Consider the following 21848-nt stretch of genomic DNA (forward strand, 5'->3'; position numbering starts at 1 on the left):
GAGAGTTCCGAGCGTCGAGAGGCCCGTGTACCGACCTTCCTCATCCCGTTCCTTCTTACTCCCGCCTCCCTCCTCCTCTCATCGTTCGTTAAAGAACCCTTCGAACTGATTCGAGATCCATTCGGTTTGTCGATCGAGCTTAGATTTCGCCTTCTATATCGCGACTCGTTCGAATCAGGCAACAGCCATGCGATTCGAAAACTGAACAACCGATTTAGGAAACCCTTATAAAGTCTCAATGAGTCGCTTTTCTTAGGACAAACGAGAATCCTGCACGAAGCTCGTATAGAATAGAAGGGCAACAACGGTGAAGTGCCGGATCAAACGACCAGAGATCGCGAAAAAAGGCGCAGGTAAGAAGCAGTGGGCGCAACGAAAAGAAACGCGACGAAATAAAAGAGGCGCGTACGATCTCGCGTACGATACGCGCAAAGGCGAGAGCCCTCTGTGGTTGCGCATCGGTGGAACGCGCTTATAGGTATATACCCGTGCGCCTATCTAAATGCACGTACACACGATGCCAACGAAACGCGCGATACGGTGCACACGTTGCCAAGATACAGGACACGGCTCCAGGCGCGGTCAGATTAATGAAACTCTTGGGAAAACAGTGATTCTCAACTGCGAAAGCATTTCGACCGTTGTTAAGAGTCGGATCGTGGAAAACAACGGTGATCTTCGTTCGTCGGCGTTTATCGGCACCGGAATCGGTCGGACCAGGCTGCGTGCTCGTCCGTGCATAAACATCGAAAAGCTTCGAAAAACTTCTCCGGGATATCGAGTGGACTGTCCGAGAGAAAAAAAGCTTAATTACACTATAGTCCGGCATAGAATCGATTCGATGAACGTTAATTAACTGTCAAACTACTACGAGTTACCGCTCCGCGAGAAAATAAAGAACAAGAGGGTGGAAAGTGGGTGGGGAGAAAGAGAAACCGGCTCCGTTTAACCAGGTCCGTTACGTTTGGTTCGCGCATCGCGGAACCTAGCCACGTACACTACGATTTGTTGGTTAAATTATTATCATTGCGATTTTATTATGATTATTTTAAACGACTAAATCAAATATTCGGTATGAACAAAATGAACACAGTTTACAGCTAACTTAGGTAAATTGTGTAAGGTTCAATTGTAATTTACGATCGGTAAATATTTACTTTAACGGCGTTGCTCTAAGTCTGTTTATTCTTTACATTTTATTTTTCATAAAAGGCTGTATTTTAACCTTGGAAAGAGATACGGATCGTTGGAGGATGAAAAAGTAATGTATTTTTGCTACTTTTTTGACAAAAAATTTAAAAACTTTATAGAATGCGCGGAGCGTTCTCGATAATACTGAAGTATATTATACGGGACGAGATTCTGAACAACTTTTATCTGAACGATAATTGTCGTTCGGTCTCAGTTTTCGAGATTATATGCAAAAATTGTTGGTACTAACACATTGACTCCGTCTATACGTGTATTATGGACGCGTTGAGTCTGCAAGAGATCGCCGCTCATGGCCAGACCCAAACCAAACCAATCAATTAATTGATCAATTAATTTTTACGAGCTCTCCGAGATTGATTCCTTAATTTAGTGATTAAAGGGCTCTTTTTAAAATACTGAGGGAAATAAAGAAATTCAGGGCACAAAGGTAATAATAAATATTTACCGTATGATCTGTTTTTGAAAGAAGACAGCTAATGTGATAGGAATGGAGTGGACAGCTATTATGACTTTAGCTAAAACTGTAACACATCAGTTTATCTCGTACATACTAACGAGCTTATTTATCTGTTTATAATAATAATAATAATACTAATTTTATTTGAACGAGATGTAGTAGTGACAGCCGAAGGTGTTAAAAGAGGTGAAGAAGACTGTAGACTCCCAGAAATTATTCACGTTTATGAACTTGATGCAATTATGTTGTTCACATAGAACGAGATGAAATTTTTTCAATGAGATCAAAATTAATTGCAGACTCGGTAAAATGTCGATGCAAGTAACATTTTATATTGTTCAATAAATGTACTTCAATTCCGGTTTTATTAAAATGATCACGAAACGAATTGAAAACAGCCATTATAATTCAAGATTTAAAATGATGCATATGTCAAATAACTATCTCATTTTCTTGTATCGTCTCGATCGTCTGATAGCGCTACTGAAAACGTTACGGCAGGACGGAGGAGGAACTGGAAGCGGTTCGAACTTTCCGATGTGTTCGAACATTTGAATTTTTACAGCTCTAGATCGAACGTCGATAACGTGCTGCGGAATAGTAGTAAAAGCGAAAGGTTATGCGACGAATAATTTCGTGCCGATGAGGGAACGCGATACATATTCAAGCAGCTTTGCTATGTAGAGTGACGCGAACGATGCGAAGAAACACGATGCAATGGGAGGTGATGGGGCGGCGAGGCAAGGCAAGACAGAGCGGGGCGGAGCGAGACGGGGCGAGGCGAGGCGAGGCGAGGCGAGGCGAGGCGACGAGACGCGACGGTTCCCTTTACTCCGGATCGGATCGGATCGGATCGTGCGCGTCGTAGTAAATTCTGCAAGTTGTACAACGACGCGACTTTGATCTTTTTTTACGCACAGACGAATACAGAATTTTCCTTGAAGATTATGCATACCGCAACTGTGGAATAAAACAGGAAAACTCCGAAGAGTTATCGCTTCTCGAGACACCAGCGAATAAAAACCATTAAAATCGCAAAGATCACGGTGAATTCGTTTGGTCGATCGATAAACCTAAATCGTAATAAACTGCCGCCAAGCGATTCCTACGATCGGACGGAACTCTCGCGAGCATCGTTCGATATCGTTCAAATATTGCCGCGAGCAGCACGTACGGCCGTTCGATACATCGAAGTTAATGCGAGGGCGACATCGACTTCCATGCAATCCAAGAACAGAGCGTACTCACCCGCGTTGTCGAGTCGATCGCAAGAATCGAAAGAACTGTCAGGTTGGAAAAGGGATGCGATGTCCAGTGTCGATTATCGAACCCGAATAGCACGCCGGCACGAGAGGAGCTGGCTGTCGTAAAACCGTAGTTGCGCAACACGCAACTGGTGGCAAACACACACGGCACGGCCGATCGAAAACAAAACGTCAGCGGTCAGCGTCGGCGGTGTCGTCGACGTCGACGTCGACGTGGTCGTACGCGATAGAGAACGCGCGCCAGTATCGAGCGTACCGCACACCCGAACGGAACGGTACAGAACAGATCCGACGGAGAGACTCGGCAACCTAGAGATAAACACGGGAGCAGACTGACCACAAGAAGAGAAAAGCGAACGCGAGAAGTGGAGACGCGATATATTGGCAACCGCGTCACTCTCGAACAGTGAATCGAACACGAGCGACCACTAACCACGTTGTCACGGCTCGAATCGAGATAGCGAGAGACGGACAGACAGAAGGAAAGAGAGAGAGAGAGCTGCGCCGAATGACAGCCGAGGAAAACTTTACCGCGACCAGTTAAATCCGAACGAACACGCTTAGACTCGATCGCGCTCTCCGTACCGTCCGCACTGACACTCGCGTTTCCAAGCTCGACCTCGTCGGCTCCTCGATTCCAACTTCGTCCGTTTCCGTCGCTGCTCGGCTCGCGCGGCAATATGGCGTCTTCTTGACTCGCGTTTCGAAATCTTCGCTTACAGGTTACGATCATGTGTCACAAGACTTTTCTTCGTAATTATTTTTACATTTCTCCACTTCGCTATCGTAAACGTAAGTTAAGTTAACAGCATAGCAAAGCAATCATTATGCCCTTTCCTTTATCGATTTATAATTTCGTTGCAACTGACAAATCACTATCTGGATTCGTTTTATGTGTACACGGTTTACAAAAGCAGAACCACCTTTTGAGAAAAGGTCATGAACAAGTAATGAAAATACAAAAGTAAGTCGTATACCATCGCATCGCGACGGTCATTTGAAATTGTAATACGCGCGTTGCATTTTCAAGAACATCGAAATCACTGACTTGGCACATTTAATCAGCGAGCAATTTAATGGTTCTTGGGAACAATGGCAGCGGACGTTGAACGTTGATAAAGAACGTGGTCGCAATAGCATTGAAATCTCTGCGATACCTACCACGCGCGAATCGTGACAGATAACAAGAAAGTAATCGTTGCGCTTCATGTCGAGTGGCTCGATTTTCTTGACCAACAATAAAAAATTGCGTACGGTCAATTTAAGCTGATTCACGACCGGAAAGACACGCATTTTCCGGTAGTATACAACGATGATATAACGCGCACGCGTTAATTCATTAACTCTTTCTTGAACGCGTATCACCACAAATATATAATTCATAGATGAGGTACCGTCTGGTACCGGTGTGAACCAATCGTTCGGGCGTGGCTGAGAATAGTTTCACAAAGGGACTTACCTTACCGATTGAGGGTATTTATGCTCGCTGAAAAATATCTCTCGAATACATCAAAATAATTGTCGCGAACACGACGAGTATTAAACGGTGAAGCCTAAATTCAGACGTTCTGAATTTTCGGTAAATATAAACTTACTAACATGGTTTACTTTCGAGTATAAACCGTAAGTTCGCCACACTAAACTCTTAAGCGAACTTGAAAATCATGCATCGTCCGATTCAGTTGGCGTATCTCGCGCCATCTGTTAGAACTGGATGACACGATGATTTGTTGAGGTCCCATTTCGGCTCTCTAGTCGATTCGTCGGTTTCATCGGCAGAGTCGAACATGGTTCGAAGATGGCGATACGGGGGTAGGGTTGAGTGGACGCTTCGCGAGCAAGCTTCTTCCTCGTCGTGATAGCTGAAATCCCGAGCCATTCCGTTTCTGGTAAGTAGAACTGTCGTCGATGTGCGAAACTCCACGGAGAACACGTCCTCGTTCGGTGCTCAAGTCGGACGGGCGATTTCGGACTGGCGGGAAATTCGCACTGCCTCGACCGATGAAATCTCGCAACGCTTACGAGCCATCTCTTTCAAGACTGGGAAGTTCAATGCGCACATGTCCGTGTTTCGTTTCGTTTCGTCGCGTCTCGTCTCGTCGTGTGTCGTCGTGTTTCGTCGTGTCCCGTCGTCGCGATAAAATTCAACCGCAAGCGTCAGAGAGAGAGAGAGAGAGAGAGAGAGCGTGTGCAGTGTACACGCGTGTGTGCACGTTCTTTTTTCTTCCATCATGTACTCTTTCTATACACAGCGAACGAAAATACTCGCAACCGCGTAAATCGATTAATTAGCTTCAATTTCGAATTTTCGCCATCGATTTCTATTAGCAGCATCAAATAATTAGCTGAATTCGCATATCATCTATAACTTCTATTTACTCGAAAATATGAAATTATGAAAATAATTTTAACGTTTGCAGTGTATCGCGATGATCACAATGAGGACGAAGACAAGATATAAGAAAAATTTCAATTCAAAGAATTATGTTATATTATTGCGTTATACCAGATTTCGCGCACTGCGCAGTGGGCTCGATATAATTTTTGTTGGAAATCAAATTCTTGCTTATGTTAAAAACTAATCAGGTATAATATCTACAGTTACGTAAGAAGAGTATCTACTGAGTAAAATGGTTCATTTTCAAAGGGCTAATTCTTCTCATTTTTTTTTAGAATTATATATATATTCAAAATTAATATACAGGGTGAGTCTTGCGACATGACTATTTCAAATAACTCGTAAGATATAAAATTTCGAATAAAAATTGCCTGCTTTTCTGGAGGACATATAGTACCGTAAACTATTTTTTTGTTACTTAGGTTTTTTATCGAGATATAAGAATCACCTTCAGTTTTCTAAATAGAATGTCTCTAATACGTTTTATAAAATAGTATTATACAAAGCGAGACATAAAATGGATAATTACTAAGATATTTTCAAATTAATAATCTTCTATTAGGAAATACGCTACATGACAATTCGTAACGTGACTTTGTTTACGACGGCAGGTCATGTTTGTAAACATGTCCCCTGTTAGAAGCTAGAAATCATCAACATGAAATGTCTTTTACGTCAAATTTCGTAACTTATACGATTTCGAGAAAAAATATTAGACATTCCATTTAAAAAGCTGAGGATGATTCATATATATATATATCGATATACATACATCGATAAAAAGGCAAAGTAATAGAAAACTGATTACGGCACTGTATGTCTCCCAGGAAATCATGCAAATTTTGTTCGAAACCTTTTTCTCGTACAACTTACAACATATCAATATTAATTATTTTAAATGTCTTGTATAGTGTAAGAGTAGAAAATACAAATCATTAGATTATTTTAACAGATCATTTATTGCGTATAAAATTATCAAAATTACAATAAATTATATAAAAAGAACTGGAGATTTAAAAAAATGTGTTAGGAATGAATTAAAATCGGTAAATAGATGCGGATTGCAGTTTTCGTATCCGTTTATCTACAGTATGATCCACGCAACCTGTGCACCTCATGTAACTTCGAAAATATGCGTTGGATAAGAAGATGTTATACACAAAAGTAGCGTGGTTTAAACGAGCATACCATGTAGTGCATTTATATTTTCTTATAGGTGCAAGCGTTTCGGAGATTTGAAGGTCAACTTTCTTTTCTGAAATAGAATACTATATTTTCTCTATCAAAATATGGAAGAATATTGAATTATGAGTAAAAAGATATGGATCTTTATTAGCCTTAAATCTAATAGTTAACGAGTGATTTCGCTTTATTTTTTGAAAATTTTCTTCACGTAATATCAAATTCAAAATTCAACATTATCACAGATGTCTTCCGTAGGCCAATGGGAAGCGACGAAAATGTTCAATTCGCAAGTAATCAAAATCGAAAGCAAACGAATCTGTCATAGTGAGACTAGCCAATGATAAAACTAAAAGTCGTTCTTATAAAACTTCGTATCCTCAAAGTTGTTTTTCGCTTTCTGTCGCCGCATTATCGGTTTCGTTTGACGCGTACGAGAGGAGCGCGTAGAATTCTTGAAAAAAAAAAGAAAAAAATGAAATCCAGCCCACTGTGCGCTGCGAAAATGCTTGGAAACGATCGATGTCTGCGCCGACTAGCGCGGCGCTGAGAGCCGGGAACGGGCTGGGTTGCGAACGCGAGCAAATTATTGCTACGTACCGATACAATCCCCAGGGGTTTGTTTCGCGGTAAGCGCGGCCGAACGGGGAGGGGGGGTTAATTGATCGATGAAACGACGAGCACGGTGCACGGCCCATCATCAACCGTCTTTCGATTTTCGAAAGAAAAAAGAAAGAAAAAAAAAGCGTCTCGACGACGACGGCCGCGTCGCGGACGTCGCGAGCGTCGGTCGGCTCGCTGGGAACGATCAGAAGCGAGTGGCGCACATCGTCGTCGCGTAGGCGATACGATAAGAAGAGATCTTGAAAGAAATGCCATCGGTGTTTCTCGTTTCTTTCAGATGGTGGCGGGTTCTTGGCTTTTCACTAATCGAGAGGGCGATTCGCAGAGGGGGAAGGCTAAAAGCTACTAACACAGCTTACTAATTCAGGCGAGAGAAAGATTCGCGCTGTCGTTAGATGCCGCGTATTATTATCGGGAGAGAGACTGCCGGCCATGAGGCCGGGGACGGCCGGAAATCGTTCGTGTTCACGTTCACGTTCTCAGTTTCGTTCTCGCTCTCGTTCCAGTTCGCGTTCGCGTTCCCGAACGCAATCTAGTCAGGAAAGAAACCGACTTTTCAAAGCGGAAATATTATGACGCGGGCTGAGATAAGGCGAGATTATACGATCGACTACGAAACTCGTCTCGAAAGTGGAAGCGTAGAGACATAGAACCGCGATAAGCGAGCACAAGTCGTCCGACGAATCTCCTCGCGCTGTATTTCATTCGCGCCGTCTCGGGACGCGTCTCGAAATCGCGTTGCCGAAGAAGCGTTGCTGCGCGCAAACAGCAAACTCTGAGATCGCGTTTCCACCGCATCGAAATTACCAAAGGGAATGCCATTGCCAAAGAGTCCATGTTCGAGTAAGAGAAATGCGTTCGTGCCGGAGGTTCTGTTCGACGAACGGATAGCTTTAGGGATTAGTAATTGTAAGCGAGAGCGAGACAGCGAGCCCACAGAATTTTGCGGCGAGACGACTTCGAAATTGGCGATCGAAGCGGCTTATCGGGTCGCATGAGCGAAGCGCCATGCGACGGGCTTGTTCGAATCGCTGCCGTGGCTGGTAACATCGATGCGCGCTGCTGGCCAGCGTCGACGTATTCGATCCAATTGTCGCGCGCCGGGCGTTGGACGTTCCGCGAGAGACTGCGAAACAGTTGCGGAGGAATACTACGGTGTGCGCGCGAGTGGCTCGATCCTCGGAAATCGGGGTGGCGAGACGAAAGGTAGTTGTTATAGGACGAACGAAGGGAGGAAACGATGATGGTCGACGGGACAGGAGCAAGGGGCCAGCGAAAGCGAGTCAGCAGCGGAGAAAGACGGGAAACCGGGGCGAGCGTTTGGTAGAACGGAAGGGGTGCACCAAGAGGAAACTCGCGCGGGGGCGGCGAGACGGACGCCGGCGAGAGGGGTGGCGAGAGGGGTAGTAGAAAATCAGACCGATATCGACCGCGAATTGCGCTTGCGTGGAAAAAGGCGCGCAATCGCTGTCGAGGAAGCGACGTGCCGTCGCGAGGAAGAAGCTCTCGCAGTCGGTCGATCGTCGCGGCGACGGGCGCCGAGCTCCGAGCGTCGAGAAACTTCGTTTCGTTGCGTTGCGTTCCGTTCAGTTTCATTCCATTAGGTTCCGTTTCGCTTCGATCCGACGACAACCGATTCCCTCGGGCGGCCGGGCGCCGGTCGAGCGGATTAGCGAGCGAACACGCGCCGCCGCCACCACCACCACCCTCGAATCCGCGATCGTTTCTTCGACGAGGACAGCCGCGAGGCAGCCGACCTTGGGCAAGATACGTCGCGTTCTAACCTACCGAGAGACGCGTTCGTGGCCGACGCCGACGCCGATACTCGACTTCCGGTACCATCCATCTTCCCTTTTCCCGGTGATTCGAACGCGTGCACGAACCGTCCGGGAATCGAAGCGCCATGTTCAAAGGGGAGATTAAATGGTTTTCGGTAGACGTGCGTCGACATCGTTGCCGTGAAGGCGCGGAATAGAAGGCGCCGCTCTCAAAGTCTGTCAATGTCGGAAGGAGCAACGAAACGATTGTTCTCGGCACCTTTCGCACCCTCCCCGCCGCCACGTTGCCGATCGAACCGAGGCCACGCGACCGCCAGAAGCTCGAGCCGTGTCGCAGCGATTTTCCTGGTATCTCGACGAAAAGAAAACGCGACGTTGAATCCGAGATAAATCTGCACGGTACGGTAAATAAAAAAAAATCGATATCGTAGAGCCGTGGGTTCCGTCGGCGTCGAATCGAGGACGATAGACGAGCCCGCGTTACAGTCGATGAAAGAGAGGAAAAGAGAGAGAGAGAGAGAGAGAGAGAGAGAGACGGAGGCGGCTTTTCTGTTGAAAAGATAAGGGTCCGATAAGCAACCGTGGTCGAGTTACGAGCGCGGCTGTACGCGCTTTTGCCGACGACCGGCTCTCCTGTCGGTCGCCTGTGGGTTTCCGTCGGTCGATGCGCGTCGTGTGAAACATTCCCATGGATTTCCCGGGAATAATGGCCGGACGGTAGACGCGAATGGCGATCGTCGATATGCAAGAGGACGTTTCGAGCCGAGCGATCGGGCCTGAACCGGCGCAGGAGGAGGTTCAATTGACGGAATTGTTGCCAGTGAAACAGTCGCGGATCAGGCAGAACGGGATCTTCGCGAGGCCCGCGAGCGCCGGTGCCGGAGGAGGCGGAGCTGGCGGCGATGGCGGCGGAGGCGGCGGAGGCGGCGGAGGCGGCGGCTGCGACGCTGACGCGAAAACGAGCGGGGACGTTCACTCGAACGGGGCCGCGGACGCGACCACGGACGCACTGAAAGTGCTTCGGAGCTTTAACGATAACGAGCAACAGTTTCACTTGCGCAACTTCTCGCCCTACGAGAGGATAGATCGTCGACGAAAGCGGGAGAACGGGAAGAGGTCCGGGCGGGTGGGAAAGTCGGCTAACGATGGGAAAGGGAAAGGCGCGGGTGTCGCGGTTCGGAAAAGGCAGAAGGACGTCGCGAGGAAGGGCGACTCGGTGGTGCTCGCGAATTCGTCTAGGAAGGGAACGGTCGAGGGTTTCGAGGGTGGCGAGGAGTCCGATGGGAACGGAGAGGAGTCGTCGTCGCAGAGACGGCGACCGGTGGAAAGAAACGACGAGAGGAACGAGAAGGCGTTCGTGTTTTCGGTGTACGGGCAAGAGGAGGACGCGTATCCGGTGTTCGACGAGAGCAAGGATTTCGGCGACGAGATCTACGCGTTCCGTCGGGACCCGTTGGATTTGAACGTGGCGCTCGATCCGATGCGCGACAAGGCTGCGAACCGTATCTACGGGGACGATTACTCGTCGGGCACCGACGGCGCGCTGTTCGATCGCGGCTTCGATCCGGACGGGAAAAGCTCCGGTTTCAACATCGAGGCCATCATAGCGGCGAATTACTTCCTCGAGAGCGAAAATAACAACGTGCTGCGCTCGAACTCGGACAAGGTAGAGGACATCTGCGAGGGCTCGTTGATGCTGGCCGACAAGATCAGCATCGCGGGATCCTCGACCAGCAAGAACGAATACGACGACGAGGACGACGATAACGACGTCGTGGATCGAGACGTCGCGGGGGACAAAGTCGCGAGTAAATCGACGACGAACGACGCGGGTAACGAGAAGAGAAGAGGAACCGGCGGCGGCGGCGATACCGGAAACGAGGAAAAGAAATACTGCTGCGTGGTGTGCGAGGCGCGGTTCAAAGGCAGCGGGGGTCTGCGCAACCACTACAAGATAGTGCACGGCGCGGGGCCGGTCTTCAAATGCGACGAGTGCGGCAAAGAGTTCCCGTTGAAGGAGAGATTGAAGCTCCACGTGAGGACGCACACGGGGTTCAAGCCGTACAAATGCCCGGAGTGCGACAAGAGCTTCGCGAGGGGCGGTCAGTTGGTGCAACATCGGCGCACCCACAGCCAGGTAAAGCCGTACCGTTGCGGCCTCTGCTCCGGCACGTTCACCTGTGCCGCGAATCTGTCGCTGCACGTGAAACGGCACAACGGCCAGAAGGATCACAAGTGCGACATCTGCGGCAGAGCGTTCGTGCGGCGGGACGCGCTCAAGAAACACCTGGAATGCCTGCACAGGGACGTGAAGTCGTTCCTCTGCGTGATCTGCAACAAAACGTTCAAGGGTCATCTGCCCCAGCACATGCGGACGCACGCGCGCGACCGGCCCCACGGATGCGCCACATGCGGCCAGAGGTTCGCGCAAAAGTCTCAGCTGACCGTGCACCAGCGGACGCACTCGGGCCAGAGGCCGTTCAGGTGTTTGGTCTGCTGGCAGGCGTTCGCGCACTCGACGGCCCTCAAGCTGCACACCAGAAGGCACACCGGCGAGAGACCGTTCAAGTGCGCCGAATGCAACGCCGGCTTCACCCAGCTGCCCCACTGGAAAAAGCACATGAAGTGCATCCACGGGCGCACCGAGCCGTACGCTTGCAAACGGTGCAAGAGCTTCTTCAGGATCAAGAACGATCTCGAGTGCCACGAGAAAACCTGCCATCCCGAGCCGGTCCCGAGCAGCCCGGCCGCCGCCAATTCGGCCAGCGCGAACGCGTTCTTTAACGAGATCGTCGAGAAACCTCCGCTGCCGCCGCCGACGACGCCTGTGACGCCTTCCAAGTACAGGACGATGTCCGTCGAGAGGATGAGACTGCTGTTGGCCGTTCTTCTCAAGAGGATCAGCAAGCAGGAGAGGCTGGACGAGCTCGGATTCGGCAAACGGCTGATCGACGAGGTGCTCCGGGACTCTTTGCTGTCCGCCGGCAAGAATCCGGTCAGCCGCGACGGGCTCACCGAACTCGAGGCTCTCACGACGAACCTGGAAATATTCCTAAAATGGACGGTGCCCAAAGAACATTGGGAGAACTTCTGCAAGTTGAACAAGTCTCCCGAAGACATTTTAGAAACGCTTACCGCCACCTAAACGAGAATCGGTTCGGCGGCAATCGTCGCCGAGCCGGACTGACCACACAATTTCCATTCGTTTCGTTTCGGTTGCCATTTCTTCTTCTTCCTCTTCTTCTTCTTCGGACATGTCCCGAACTCGAGGCTGTAAATTCGTTTTACGTTAACCTTGCCGCATGCTAGTCCAAAGTGCAAACGCGAATAATGCATCTCCTTCGGTTCGGTGCTTGAGGATCTTTTCCACCCGATCGAATCGACGTTTCGTTAGCGACGCTCGGTGACGCGATCACGTTTATTTCCTTCACAGTGCCATGCGCAATTGTATCGCCGATTCCATGTTAGCAGATCGCACGGTCGGCGCGTCGCTCGCCCGGAGAATTCGGAAGTCAAGAGAGCGGGCTGTATTTGCGTTGTATAGCTGCATTCATTTCGAACAGGCACGGAGAACTGTCGGAAATTTCTTGCCATATTTGTTAACAATATTATGTATGTAGAATGCATGGCGAGTGTGCACGCACTTACGATGCCCTCGGAGGCATCGCTCTAATTGCACGTTTCAACGTACGTTCACTTAGGTTCACGAGCTATCATCCTTCATCAAAATCAAAGAGGCTACGCGCGATCCTACATACTATATGACAATTCGTCTGTCGCGATATATACGTATACACATCCGCAAACGCAAACGAACATATACATTATAGATATATAGATATATATATATTCTTTCGGCGCGGAACGTCGTCGTCCTATATTTGTATTCGCAGATACGCGCGTGTACGCGCGCGTACCGGTAAGTTTGAGCGCGTATCAAAAGATTGTACGCGTATCATTATTGCCGATATAAGTCCGTCGGTTTCTTTGGCGCAACGCGATACGGTCGTGGACAATTCTTGGTTTCGAAGTTTCGATGACAGCGTTGCGAAATCCTCGTGTAGGAAACGCGGGCCAAGAAGAGGCGAAAGAATGGTGCGGCGCACCGTCACCCCGGTCATGGAGACTTCGATGCCGAAGGGTCTTAACCTCCTGTAATTGATATCGTTGCTCGTTATCGAACGCTGCTATAACGCGTTCACACTTATCGTTCGAACTGCTTGCCACGCGTTGCTCGAAAGAAGCCCGACGACGTCGTTTAGATAGCGGTGTAAGTAAATGTGAGCAGACAATAATGAAGAGGGTTACAAGATTGATATATATTAGTCATTGAAAAGAAGATATATATATATTATATATATATACATATATATATTGTACATACATACATATATATATATATATATATGCTTATACACATATAGATATACGTTACAAGATAACCATGCGATGCGTTTGTTTCAGAATGGATAAAAGAAACGACCAGTATGCGTCGATGCGTTTTCTATTGTATTGGTATTGTAACACGCGAATATTTTTGATTCGTCGATCGTGTTTTAATACCGTAGAGAATTGGACGAGGTGCTATTCTATGATGAAAGCGGACGTTCCGCCCAAATATCATCGAGCGAACAACACCTTCGACAGAAAAGCACTTGATAAGTTGAATACGATTCGCCAGCATCCAAAAAAAGTATGCATTTCTGTTGGCGATCAAACGAATTCGACAGAAACTTCCAACGATCGGAACACTGTCGTGGAAGATGGACGGACGACCGTTGCCGCGAACGACAGTGCGGAACACTGAAATTTATTCGAAAGATCGAAATCTACTTTTCCGTTTGTCGTAGAAATGCAAATAGGGGTCACGAGACTTTGAATATAGAATAAAAATCGAGGTCAAAGGGGAACCGTGCATTTGGTCGCATTCAAAAGAGGAAGGAGACGGTAAGAAGGAAATAGTGTGAGTGAGAATAAGTGGGGGAGGGAAGGGGGGAGGCAAGAGAGAGGCTAAAACGACGGAACTGAAAGCACAGATTTCGATGTTTCGACGGCAAGGTATCGTTCTGGTGTTATCTTTAAGTTACGGTGCCAAAGAGAAAAAAAAGAAACGTTGTTGATCAACAAAAAGTTGTCAATGACGCGTGCGCGAAGAAGCGCGTTTTGTTGTCATTTACCGTTGCTCGCGTAGGAATTGCGAACAACCGTTGTGCATTTTTCCTCCTATATTTTCGTTAAACGCATTATCTGAAAGATTCAAAGTTCTATTTATTGTTTTCCATTAGTGCCATAAATATTACTGTCCTGCGTTGTACTGCTCAGTGTGTACGCTACGCGGTAGTACTTCTTGTACGATAGAACGGTGATTCGAATAAAAATGTTTTTTCTTTATATGTTATGTATTTATATTTGAACGCGTACGAAAACATACATGCGATTTAGCGAATATACATTTGCAAGTAAAAAAAACGGCTCGTGTTTCGATATACTATACTGGTAGAAAAGAAATGAAAACGCACTCGCGTGATCTCGCGGGGAACGATGATTCAAAAGATTGTGGCACGAGCATTATCGTCGGCGATTGCAACGACCGTAACGTAATCGTCGTTGATCATTGTCGGTTCGTGCGATCGATCGTATTTCCATTCCAGCTTGAAATCTTTCCTCAGATCGGTCCGCAAGTTGCTTGTAGTCAAGCTCTGGAAAATTTCAGAACCATTTTTCATCGAGATCTCTTGCGTTAGGGAAAATTGATCGCATAAAAAGAAACGGAAAACCACAGCAACAAGATGACTTACGTTTTCTGTACTGTTATACTGGTACTTCATCTCACGACCATTCAACAGAACATTCGTGACATTCGACGCAACACCCCATATTTGTATTTGATCGAGAATCATCGGCTCCATAAATGTATTTTTCTCCTGTCTAAGGGAAGAGAGGATGTTGCCATCTGCGCTGAACAATAACCACACGAATTGTCCCTTCTCGAGCGTGTCTGCAAGAATCGTGAAAGAGTATTCAGTTGATCGTTCCACTTCCAGAATAAGTTTTCGAAAACGTCTCATATTTTCATGCAATAAATATCTGAGATACAGTGTCAAGCACAACCGAAACATTTGGAATCTTTAGAAATGAAATATTTTGATTAGTGTGATTCAAAAACCGTGCTTTGCATACTTCGTTTTATATTGCTGAACGATATTTCGAATGAATATCTTAACTTTTGTTCAAATATTCGTCAGCGAATGTTTACAGCTCAAGGACAATTACCGGCAGCAGACGAAAGTATACCGATCACAGTTGCGAACATCGCAAAAATGTTAACAGTTGTTTTTAAACTCTTCATCATCAAATACTAGAGTATGTGACGGATCAAATTAAGCGCTACATTACACTTCGATATGACAATCACAATACCTAAACTGTCACCATCATCCCAATACAATTCTCCTTTCGCAGTTTGGTTTTTGTCCAATGCGACCAACAACTCGAAATTGTTTTTCCTGCTAGCGGTTGTAGTGGAGGCTGGCTTCTGCGCAGATAAAATGGAACCTCCGCGAATCATTAACGGTATAGTGTCGAGCGGTGCATCCAACATGCGCCATTGGCCGACATCACTGGATAGAGCTTCTTTTGTGTAGTAATCGTACCATATTCCTTGCGGAAGGTAAGCAGACACATTCAACTCTTTCTGACAACAAATAAACGTAACCCGTGCAATCATTACCACATTTTTAAGAACTCGAGGCTAATTTTTATTCTTTACATATGGAAACGTACTTCCTCTAAAACTGGAGCAATCATCAGAGAAGCACCCCATAGAAATTGTGTATCGATATCAACAGTGATCGGATCATCCGGAAATCTGGAAGATCATACAATTTGCAGGAGAATTTTAATAATAATGATAATGTTAAAGTGGTATTATCTGGGCCAAACACAGTAGATTATTCGTACAATCTATTTAATAAATAATTTCATCAAACTCGTTTCAGGTAAAAGTACTTTGCTCCCTATCAAAAATAAATAGATGGCGAATATTTACTAGAATGCAAATACTTCTTTTGATATCTTTCCCTTGCGACAGTACACGTTCTAAATACAAGAAACGATTAGCTAAAATAAACCGTATAAGATACCAATATGAAAAAGAAGTAAGACTGTTTTTTAAGTAAATACTGCATTATTTGTTTAGCTTCATGAATATCTGTTTTCGTGATTTATCAAGATGATGATAAGCAATTATGAAAACAAAATAACAATTTTTGTATCGAAAACTGTTCTACCCGTCTTCAAATACCATAAATCATTAGGTAGTCGGACTTTGAACCAAAACCAGTTAATTTGAAAAAATTCTCCACTTTGCATCAAGTATACTTACTCGAAAAATAACGGACGTGCCACGGTATCTCCAAATTTGTGCGCTCGGAAGAACAAAGTGTACAAATAAGGTAAGAGTCGGTATCGTATCTCGAGGGCGCGTTTCGACGATCGTACGACTAACTCACCCATGGCAACTGGATCTTGTTCCTAATCATACATACTCTTATATACAGGGTGTCATGTAACTGGTGGTACAACCATCCCTCTATCCAGAGCCTGATTCTACGTCAAAAAATAAGTCAAAAAAAGAATAACATTTTTTCATTTAAGGCTCCGTTTTCAAGGAGACTGAATTGAAAGATGCGTCAAGTGTGCGTGGCTTGTAGTACGACGAGAAGTAGAATTGGTATGTCTCGAAAACGGAGCCTTAAATAAAAAATTTTATTCTCTTTTCTCGACTTATTTTTGCACATAGAATCATCCCCTTGCTGGTTGTACCAACAGTTACATGATACCCTGTATACATACCACGGAATCAAACATTCTAATGTATATTAGCAATCACGATTATGAACGTGTATTGAGGATACACGTGTAATTAATATTTGCGTGTTTTAATCCGCATGCTTCTTTGTACACAGGCACACGGATAATACTCGGATACCTGCTATTTTCTATACACGTGTATTATCTGTGAAACACACACACATTGTAACAGCAAAAAGGAACGTTCTTTTGCTAAAAAAATGTAAATACATTAGATTTTTCTCGCACCAAAACAGAAAGTTAATTGATTGAAGAATACTAATAGAAATTATGTTTGTTCAATTTGTAGCCTATCAGATGATGTTTTGTGTATCACAAATTAGTCGTATGAAAACTGTACATTACAATGAACGACCCGCGTATCCGTTTATTATCCGTGTATTTCGATGGACATGTATCCGTGTATCAATATACAAAGAAATACACGGATTATAACGTGTATATATTAATTACACTTATATTTATACACGTATGTATTGATTTTCGATATAGAAATTATACGAACTATAGTGTCGTCGGAATTGTGATTACGAGAGAAAGGATAAAATGCGCCAAGCTGCATCCAACGGTTACAGAGCGAGGCCGTAGTGTTCCAGTTAAATCCACAAATGTCCGCACCAACCATTGGTATTTGATAGAAACTGAACGACAAAACCTCTGGAATACTCATTCTCAAATCATGCCTGATAAATTAGATACACTAGTCAATTAGATCCACCAGTCAAAGTTAGGCTTATTCTATATGTATGTTACATTCATTTACCATGTAGAAAATACGTCCCCAGTCCAATGGCCGGCATAATGCCCATGCCCTACCCAAGTCGATCGTGAAATAATAAACGGTCTTTTCTTGCGAATCTTGGTCAGGGCGCTGCATATAATTCATGTTTCCATTAAATAGATGATTCGAATTTATGTGATCGTCAATATCTCATTGGTACTTACTTATTCGTAGCTATTGCTTGACTTATACCATACGTGTTATGAAGATCGTAGTGTAATCCCAAATAATGTTTAGCATTCATGCACAGTGTTTTCGTTGCGAGCTTATTGCCTATCACGTTGGGTACATACACTGGATTATCCAAATTATTATTCGAGCATCCGTTTTTATGACCATCGTAAAAATTTGATGGTTCGTTCATATCCTAGTAAACGCAAAAGATGAATCAAATATTATGTATATGCGATTGCCATAAGAATAGTATATAACATGTACAGTATACAACATATATAACATGTTAATGTAACGTTTGATATACATACGATCCATGCTCCGTCGTATGAAAAATTCTCGTGCATATTGCTCATCATGTGCAATAAATATTCGCTTGTCTTGGGATCTGTATAATCAGGCCATGCCGTGGAACCGTAATTCCAAACTTTTCCGATAAATGGTTTACTTTCTTCATCTTTCACAAATATACCTTTCTTTATGCCTTCGTCGTATGGTAAATAAGATCCATGGGCTTCCGAGGCAGATATACCGGCGTCGATCAGCGGGATATAATGCATTCCCCTCTAAAATACGATATGTATACGTGAAACATTCTATGTTTTTATGTCATACTTTGTTATTAGTCATTATTTCATTATAAAAAGCAATTTTAGTTATTTCTACTATGTAAACATAATAAATACAATTATAAAAAAAAACTGTACCATATGGAGGGACAATTTTTTAAATTTTGGTACAGAACTTGAAAATCGAAGTTATATGGAGTTATATATGGAGTTTTAAATTCGCGTATGTAAACAGATGTTTTAAAAATTCACTTATTTGTGAAATATAAATAACTATAATAATTCTTTCCAAAATTTACTCGAACATAGCGCACGGAAATTAACAAAAACTCCGTCTATTAAACAGTGTTAATAATTTTAAATATGGGCTTATAACACATGCTAAAACAGTCTATACATATGTATGTATTCAGTAATAACTGGAAGAAAATTGGAAAGGTGATTCTGTATGACTATATAAGATGAAATTCAGTATGAAATTAAGACAGAAAATTATTGGTGTACTTCAATTGTTAATAATTTGAAAATTAAACTTTTACCATTAATTTTCGTTTTATATTGTCACGAAGAATCATTCCTTAAATCTTTTCACATCTAATGTCGAACACTCAGTATTAACGCGTTGCGATCGCATTAGAATCATACCGAGTGAAGTTCCTCCAGAAATTTCGGTAGATCCTTGAATTTTTCTAAGTTGTATGTGAAATCATTGTTTTTTTCCATATAATCCAAATCGTTCCATTGTGTATCCTGAACAAAATGCAATCCAGTTAAACAGATCAAAACTGTTTCATCATACTTTGCATCAAATATAATGTATAATAAACGTAAACATTACAAATGGAATTCCGGCTGCGATGGTTCGATTCCAAACTTTCTTTGTTCCTTCTAAACTTCCGTAGCCATACCTGCATTACCATGATATGCATTAAACGAGATTGAATTTACTAATTTCTAATTATCAAGCATACCTGCATAAGTGAAAACCTAATGACCAATATGGAGGCATAAATGGTTTTCCCACTATTTCTGAATATTGTCTTATTACATCCGCTGGACTCGGTCCCAGAAAGAAATATATGTCGAAAATACCACCGATTGTTCGAAAAGTAATTCCAGGCGATGGTTGTAATATTATATCTGAAAATAATAAACTATGTTACATACAACCAATATATGTAGCCTGATTGTCGAAAAATAAACAAGAATGTTTCTCAAAAGCCTGATACCCATAGCGTTACTGTTCAGCATCAAAACTCCGTGAGCTCTCCCGGAATTTTCAACCATCAAATAAAAAGGGTGAGATCCATATAAATTTGCCTGAATTCATAAATATACCATTTATATAACAAAATAAAAAAGAACATTGCATTAATTCGTATAAACATACATTTTCCGATGGAGGCTGATCCTTGTTGAACAATGTAAAAATCTGCCAGTATGTGTTCAATTTTAAACTCGATCTGTGTTCGCCAATACCATAAATGTTATGTGTTGGCAAAAGAGCACTCATTTGTAAAAATTGATCTGCAAATATGAAACCTCCGACGTCGATCGTGTCAAATCTGAATACAAAAAGGAAACATTAATATTTAGTGAACCAGCATACACGACTCCTTTGTTGTTACAATCAGTATACGATCAATATGTAAATTCACTCGAAACACATTACTCACAGCACTGTATTGTCAGAGTTTCTTCTTACTCTGAATCCAGGCTTGATTTTATCGATGTCTAGTGTATATTTTGTATCAATGTTTTGTTTTGTAAATGGTTTGTGATTAGTCCTGATTGGCCACGGTGGTTCATATCGATTTTTCAAAGAATCGCTTATTTTTATACGTAAAATCGAGTCATCTACTGTGCTAGCTTCCACTTTAAGCAGAGCTAGATCTTTTTTATAAAAAGAATTTCCTTTTAACTGAAGAATTCCGTAGAAATCATTCTCAATTTGAGTGTAATTTTTGTACTCGTATAAACTCCAACCCCTCGGATAATAACAGTATGGAAAGCTCAAAGGATCACGTTTAACAGTCGATATTTGGCTTTGTTGTGGATTCCAGCAACAACCTCTGTCTAAACATGATGATTCTGATGCACCATTTTCAGGATGACAATTAAAACGTAAATATTCTGGAATATTTTGACATTGCTAAAAAAAAAGAAGAGTTACCGTACTTACTATTGACTAGTTTAGAAATTTAGAATTCTCTCTTTTACAACATACCTGTACAGTTTTAGATGTTTTAAATACTTTCTCCACATACGATATATCATATTGATATCCTTGTTCACCAAACATGGTATTAGAAACATCGATTGACATGAATCCTGCTTCTAAGACAGTTCCATTATCATCAACAGAATTTATGTCTATGCTATACTTCTCAATAAGAATATATTTAGTCTTTGTGATAAACAATAGAAAAGCACAACACAAAATAATAGACAATGTCAATCTGATAAGATCACATGGCAATACATATCTTAAATATGAATTCAATCCTGTATCTTTTACTAAATATCGTTTCTTCTGTTCATCTGTACCATCAATTAGTGAATCAGTCATCGAAAATTCTGTTAAAAGATTGTTTTTTGAAGAATTTGATTTCTCAGCACTTTCCTTAGCAACTGAGTGATTTACACCTTTAATAATCATCTTTGATGAATTATACTTTTCTAACTGCAAGCATATACTTAAGTTTTAAAATTATCAATTTATTCATTATATTTATAAACACTAGACTTACCCTAAATAACAATAACGAACTGACTCATCTTATAACCTTCAAGCTGTATATCATAGAATACAGTTTATAATTTGTTTGTTTTGTTGTTCTCCATACAAAATTCACGAATATTGTAATAACGAAATTTAAAAATTTGTTATTTCAGTTCTCTCGCTGATAGAAGAAACAATTGATTTATTTTCACTAGTTCACTCACGATCCTTTGTTAGACGGTATGTATTTATATCCCATATAATGTCGCATCTCGTGACTATCGCAATGAATACACAACAATTATCAACTGCACACCCCTTCAGATTAACTATACTCTCATTTTATTTTTAGCACACTAATCTAATTTCATTGAAATAGTTTCCACTTTATACATTTCACATTTTCGCGAATACAGGGATTCACAGACTAAATAACTATAAAAAATTCAAATTGTACCAGCTGCCTGACCTTTTGTCCCTAGCTTTTTTTACTCGCTATCTTTCTCTATGTTCGGTAAATTACAAATACCTCCAACATTTAGTCACTCTTAAAGTTGATACTGTAAAAATCATATATTTCATAAACTTGGAAAATGTTTTGATTTGTAAAACATTTTACTGAATAAAAAGGATTTGCAGTTCTAACAGCGTATCACGGAAAATTTTACAAAAAAAACCACGTTAATGATCGCTGACAGATATTATGCATTCCAATATAAAGTTTGTATAATTTGTATAATTGTTATACAATATTTAAATTTATAAATTGATCTGACAATTCACAAGTCAGAACATGGTATATTTTCACAAATGA

At 43.0% G+C, this 21848-nt stretch overlaps 3 protein-coding genes across 3 annotated transcripts in view; 1 reads left to right on the forward strand and 2 right to left on the reverse strand.

Moving 5' to 3' along the window:
• Ntan1 (N-terminal amidohydrolase 1) overlaps positions 1-3508 on the reverse strand; it is a 52956-nt gene extending 49448 nt beyond the window's left edge. The window contains exon 1 of the mRNA XM_033469905.2: positions 2918-3508. The gene's annotated coding sequence lies outside the window, so the exon portion shown is untranslated. The remainder of the gene's footprint in view (positions 1-2917) is intronic.
• A 162-nt stretch (positions 3509-3670) lies between these two features.
• LOC117220177 (uncharacterized) lies at positions 3671-14307 on the forward strand. Its single transcript, XM_033469899.2, has 2 exons — positions 3671-4823; positions 7416-14307. Exon 2 carries the CDS (start codon positions 9644-9646, stop codon positions 12059-12061), a length of 2418 nt encoding a protein of 805 aa, XP_033325790.2. The 5' UTR covers positions 3671-4823; positions 7416-9643; the 3' UTR covers positions 12062-14307.
• On the reverse strand, positions 13212-21469 carry LOC117220176 (lysosomal alpha-glucosidase). The gene is made up of 17 exons (XM_033469898.2): positions 21063-21469; positions 20540-20995; positions 19989-20464; positions 19703-19877; positions 19542-19632; positions 19284-19452; positions 19151-19220; positions 18958-19062; positions 18055-18309; positions 17734-17936; positions 17552-17659; positions 17294-17471; positions 16301-16449; positions 15700-15784; positions 15337-15610; positions 14715-14914; positions 13212-14615 (listed from the first exon to the last, which is right to left on the reverse strand). Exons 2-17 carry the CDS (start codon positions 20969-20971, stop codon positions 14463-14465), a joined length of 3123 nt encoding a protein of 1040 aa, XP_033325789.2. The 5' UTR covers positions 20972-20995; positions 21063-21469; the 3' UTR covers positions 13212-14462.
• Positions 21470-21848: the final 379 nt, after the last annotated feature.

The sequence above is a fragment of the Megalopta genalis genome, chromosome 10 (genome assembly GCF_051020955.1).
Source record: "Megalopta genalis isolate 19385.01 chromosome 10, iyMegGena1_principal, whole genome shotgun sequence".
Lineage (NCBI taxonomy): Eukaryota > Metazoa > Arthropoda > Insecta > Hymenoptera > Halictidae > Megalopta > Megalopta genalis.

What these genes read in the sequence shown, in the direction of transcription:
- LOC117220176 (XM_033469898.2), bottom strand. Translation starts at nt 20,971, where the DNA reads ATGATTATTAAAGGTGTAAATCACTCAGTTGCTAAGGAAAGTGCTGAG. An exon ending in TCGCAGCCGGAATTCCATTT is followed by an intron (nt 19,063 to 19,150) that starts GTAATGTTTACG and finishes CATTTTGTTCAG; the next exon opens with GATACACAATGGAACGATTT. An exon ending in GGATGATGGTGACAGTTTAG is followed by an intron (nt 14,915 to 15,336) that starts GTATTGTGATTG and finishes CGATTCTTGCAG; the next exon opens with ACACGCTCGAGAAGGGACAA.
- LOC117220177 (XM_033469899.2), top strand. Translation starts at nt 9,644, where the DNA reads ATGGCGATCGTCGATATGCAAGAGGACGTTTCGAGCCGAGCGATCGGG.